Here is a 4,794-nt window from a genome sequence, read left to right on the forward strand (position 1 = left end):
CAGCAGCTGGAGATGCAGCAGGTTGGCCTGCAGCAGCTGGAGCCACAGCTGCTAGAACCACAGCAGGAGGGTCGGCAGCAGCTGGAAATGCAGCAAGTTGGCCTGCAGCAGGTGGTCTGACAGCAGCTGGGTTGGCAGCAGGTGGTTCTGCAGCAGCTGGGCTGACAGCAGGTCTCCTGGGAGAGGCCTTGACCACAGCCCTGGTCAGAACAGACAGAGCCACAACAGGAGTTGACCATGGTGTCAGTGGGTGGAAGATTCTAGATGTTTCTAGGAGAGTGAAGTTCTTGAGTCTGGAAGTCTCCTCACCCCATGTCCTCTTTTATATTCTGCCAAGGGGCTGTTGGCATCAAGTATGATTCTCTTCCTTGTAATTGTTTGTCCTTATAAATAGGTAATTATCAAATCAGGCAAGTTTATTTTCCTGGTTCAATTTTTCAAGATGGATGGAAAACACTGTTTCCTTTCCTGCTGTGTGAGGATTCATCCCATCTCCTCTTCCTCAATCACCTCTTATGTGCCTATCTTGCTTTAGTTTCCTCTAAGAGAGCTGTCACATGTCACATGACATTCTGCCTCTATATGTGTCAATCTCATTTTGCATAGCACATCATTCGGGTGACAATGATTCTTATAGGCCCACAGTTCTTTTTGGGGACCAGGTGCGTCAAACTACATTTTAGTCTGATGTCTCATTCGTTGTGGTCCTGATGGGCAAAGGTCTGAATGTATTACCTGTGAAATGGGATCACAGGCATGTGAATCAGAAGACTATTAGGTCGTACCCACCCCTCCCATATTCTTGATTTTTGATGGGAACTGTTAAGAAGGAAAACTAACTCATAAATTGTGATGCTTCTTTTTCTTCAGAAACAAACCTCCATAATTGAGCTTTAAGAACTCTTTAAAGGGGTGCTGGTTTCATACTGCTTAAATCACTCAGATGCTAACCAAAAAGTGGGCAATATGAACCCACCAGCTGCTCCACAGGATGAAGATCCAGTAGTCTACTTCCATCAAGATTGCCTTGGAGACCCTGTGGGGCAATTATCCTCTGTCCAATAGGGTCACTGTGAGTTGAAATCAACTTGACTACAGTGGGCTTCTTTGGGTTGGTGAAGATGGCTGCAGAGATAGCCAGCAACTGTCCATAAAGTTCACCTTTGATTTTCTGATCTGTGGGGCTGATTTTTCTTCTGACTCTGACTTACACACTTCCAGGTTTTTACAGGGCATATGGACTCAAACACACTTCTTCCACGTTTTCTTGCCAACCCCGGTTAACTTGCCCAGAATCCTTGCCTCTTATTCTAATTCATATCACTGATCATTTGCTGGGCTCTGAAGATGCCCAGCAAACAGTCTTTTGCTCCATTATTCTGGGTGTTGATCAAATTTAACCCTCTAGGCTTTTCTCTTCAAGAAAGGAGAGAGAACACAGATACTTGGATTAAAGGGCAACAACTTTTATTTTTAAAAAAATCATAGTGAAGATGAAGAAAGAAGGTTAAAGGGTATAAAAATGTGCAAACAAATGAGAAATGTCTAAGAAAATGAGGGGTGCTGCCCGTATGTGTGTCTGTTTGTGTGTGTTTCTTGTAGATTGAAGCAGCCAAGGGAAGGAAGAGGACATTTGCCTCCTGGAAAATTCTGTCTTTGAATATTATTCCCAATATGTGTCCTTTTCCACTTTAGGATGGTCTTCACATCTTAGACTAACCTGGCCTGGTCTCTCTAAATTCAATCATGGTCATCTCAACTTTGTTGAAAGACTTTCTATAAATACATTCCTCGAAATATTTGGAGCCATGAAGTTGGGGGCAGTGAATATGCTATGTCAGGATCATGGGTCCAGATGCTTCAGACATCCCTGTAGAAGAGGCTGAATCTAACAGCATGAAATGTCAGAGCCATGCTTAGAGCTGAAAATGTGGTTATTCATGCACCATGGTGCATGACGTTGGGGAGGAGTAAATACATCTAACTTAACTGAGAGAATTTAACTACTCCCAGACCCTAAGGTTGTGTCCATTCACCACACTCCTTCTCCAGGTATAATATCACAAAATGAGCCCTATTACTATTAAGATTGGTTAGAAAAAGAGATTGAGGACTGCTGGTCTAGAAGCAACCACTGCACATCTATAAGAAAGATTGAAGTAGTTGTAATGAAAAAGTTAGGCGTTTTACATGGCAGTATCCTCAGTAAAAGTCCACACTTATTGACCATTTACTGCCAACAAACCCTGAATGCAAATATGGATGCATTAACGGATGTATGATATTTACAAAGGAGGAGAAGGCAGGCCTAATCCTCCCTTAGCACTCAGAAACATCTGAGAAATTCATTTCATTCCAGGCTACTAAAGAAGAACTGAGATAAATTAAAAGTAAAGTTGATGTGATGATGATATCCTAATTAAGGAGCAGCAGGTGAAAAAACATTTTTGTACAAATATATGCACAAATCCTAAGTGTTCTATTTGGTGAGTTTGATAAATGGATGTTGTTGTTGTTGTTGTTGTTATGTGCCATCGAGTCAGAACCGACTCATAGCGACCCCTCCTTGGGTTTCCGTGGCAGTATCACTACGGAAGTAGATTGCCCCATAAATGCATGTAATTGCCACACCTGTCAAGATAAAGAATGTTCCCATTTTGCCAGAAAGTTACCTCATGTCACTTAGGTAAACTCCCTACTACCATAGAGGCAAGAACTGTTCTAATATTTTCTTCAAAATATTGTGTTTGGTCTAGAACTTCAAACAAATGGGATCGTACATATAGTTTCTTTTCTGTGTAGTGTCCTTAGCATGGTGTGTGCCTGAGAATCACCAGTGCTGATGCTTGTATCACTAGTCCATTTAGAATTGTACAAAGGAATTATCAAGGCTTGCTTTAATTATTACCAACAAATATCATGTTAGAATGACCAACCATTCCTGTTTGGCTGGGACTGGGGTGGGAGACTTCCCAGGGCATGGGACTGTCAGTGCTAAAATTAGGAAAGCCCCAGTAGACAGAGGTGAGTTGGTCACCCTACAATGACATTTTTAAATGTCTTTTTGTTGATAGGTGCCATCAAGTCACTTCTGACTTACTCATACTGATCCTTGTCCAACAGAACGAAAATGTCTTAATTAGGTCCATTTAAAGACTAGACTCTTTGCAGTACTTGTATCCGTTAATGTGCTTATGTTTTTATTTTATACACTATGTTTGCAGAGCTAACCTTCATCTTATAGACATGTTGACAAACAAGTTAGAGTGAGTTTAATGAGAGAATAGATGCATCCAAACAGTGCCAAGAGTAGACCATATGATACCCCATGCAGATCCCTTTTGTCAGGAATGTGCCACCTCCCCAAGCAAGTGTGAGTGTGGATTGCTAGGAGTTCACATTGTTCCTCTACACTGTTCTCCAATTAATTGTCCTCAGCTACAGGAGCCCACTCACCTCAAGGGTTTTTCCTCTTCCTCTTTGGGGATGGTCCATAGTTAATGATAATGTGGGAGTGCAAAGGCCCAGTCACATTGCCTCCAGAAGGGACCATTCAGATGCTAGAACTGCTTATGGGCTGAGCTGAGGATAGAATTCAACTCAAGCCACATCTTGGCTTAACTTCTACTATGGTGATTCCCTCCACTTCTTACAAGTTTCTCCTGAGAACATTCTCTTAATAAATCATCTCACTCTCTGAATAAATCATTGCATGAGAATCCTTGTCTCAGGCTCTGCTTATGGAATCCAACTTAAGACACCCAGCTTAGGAAAATACCCCTTTAAATACAGCCTTCTTTAGGATGAGAGAGAAATACATGATGGGCCATATTACTCATGGAAGTGTACTCTATCCCTCATACAAAATGATATGGAAGAAATATATTGAGGACCGCTAGTCTGAAATCAAGGAGCTCTGTAGTGTAGTGGTTAAGGCATTTGGCTGCTAACCATAAGGTTGGTAGTTCGAACTCACCAGTTGCTCCATGGAAGAGAGATGAGTCAGTGTGCTTCTGTAAACATTTAAAGCCTTGGAAACCCAATGGAGGTCGCTATGAGTTAGAGTTGAGTCGATGACAGTGATTTTTTTGTTTGTTTTTATAGTCTAAAATCAACAGGTGTGCAAGAAAATGAATAAATAGCAAAATGTTTTAAAAGACTTAGTATTTCAGTGGGCAATAAACTCATTAAGAGCTGATTGTGACACCATGGTGACCATTCATATTGTAGGAACAATATTTTGAAGGACACACAGAAACTTGCAATGTTGGTTTCTTAGACTGGGTTCCTGCATGAACAGATCAAGAACTAGGGTTTTGAGAACAAGTTTACTTGGGAGATGATCCCAAGAAACTCTATAGGAAACTTGGGAAGTGAACCGCAGAAGGGAGGTGAGGAAAGAAGCTAATACAGAGTGAATTAAAGAACAGATTGGAATCTGTAAGTGGTATAAATGACTAATGCACTCAGCTACTAGCTAGGAAATTCTGGTGGCATTGTGCTCCATGGGAGGAAGATGAGACAATCTACTCCAGTAATATTTACAGCCTTGGAAATCCAATGAGCATCACTATGAGCTGAAATCAGCTCAATGGCAATGGGTTTTCCTAGCTGAAAGGTTGGGGATTTGAGCCTAAGACATTTGACTGCTAACCAGAAGGCTGGTGGTTCAAACCCACTAGTCACTCCTTGGGAAGATGACTGGGCAATGTACTTGCTTAGAGATTAGAGATACCACCTCTGAAACCGAAGGTGGGGTCACCATGACAGTGAGTTTTTTTTTTTTTTTTTTTT

General features: G+C 41.6%; 1 protein-coding gene across 1 annotated transcript in view; it reads right to left on the reverse strand.

Annotated features, from left to right (window-relative positions):
• Nucleotides 1–4,794, reverse strand: part of LOC103198059 (keratin-associated protein 4-3-like) — a 6,769-nt gene that overhangs the window by 321 nt on the left and 1,654 nt on the right. The window contains exon 2 of the mRNA XM_042781092.1: nt 14–180. Coding sequence (XP_042637026.1) covers nt 14–180 — 167 coding nt within the window. The remainder of the gene's footprint in view (nt 1–13; nt 181–4,794) is intronic.

The sequence above is a fragment of the Orycteropus afer genome, unplaced genomic scaffold, assembly GCF_000298275.1.
Source record: "Orycteropus afer afer isolate SDZICR_OR568_19922 unplaced genomic scaffold, OryAfe1.0 scaffold00085, whole genome shotgun sequence".
Taxonomy (NCBI): Eukaryota; Metazoa; Chordata; class Mammalia; order Tubulidentata; family Orycteropodidae; genus Orycteropus; species Orycteropus afer.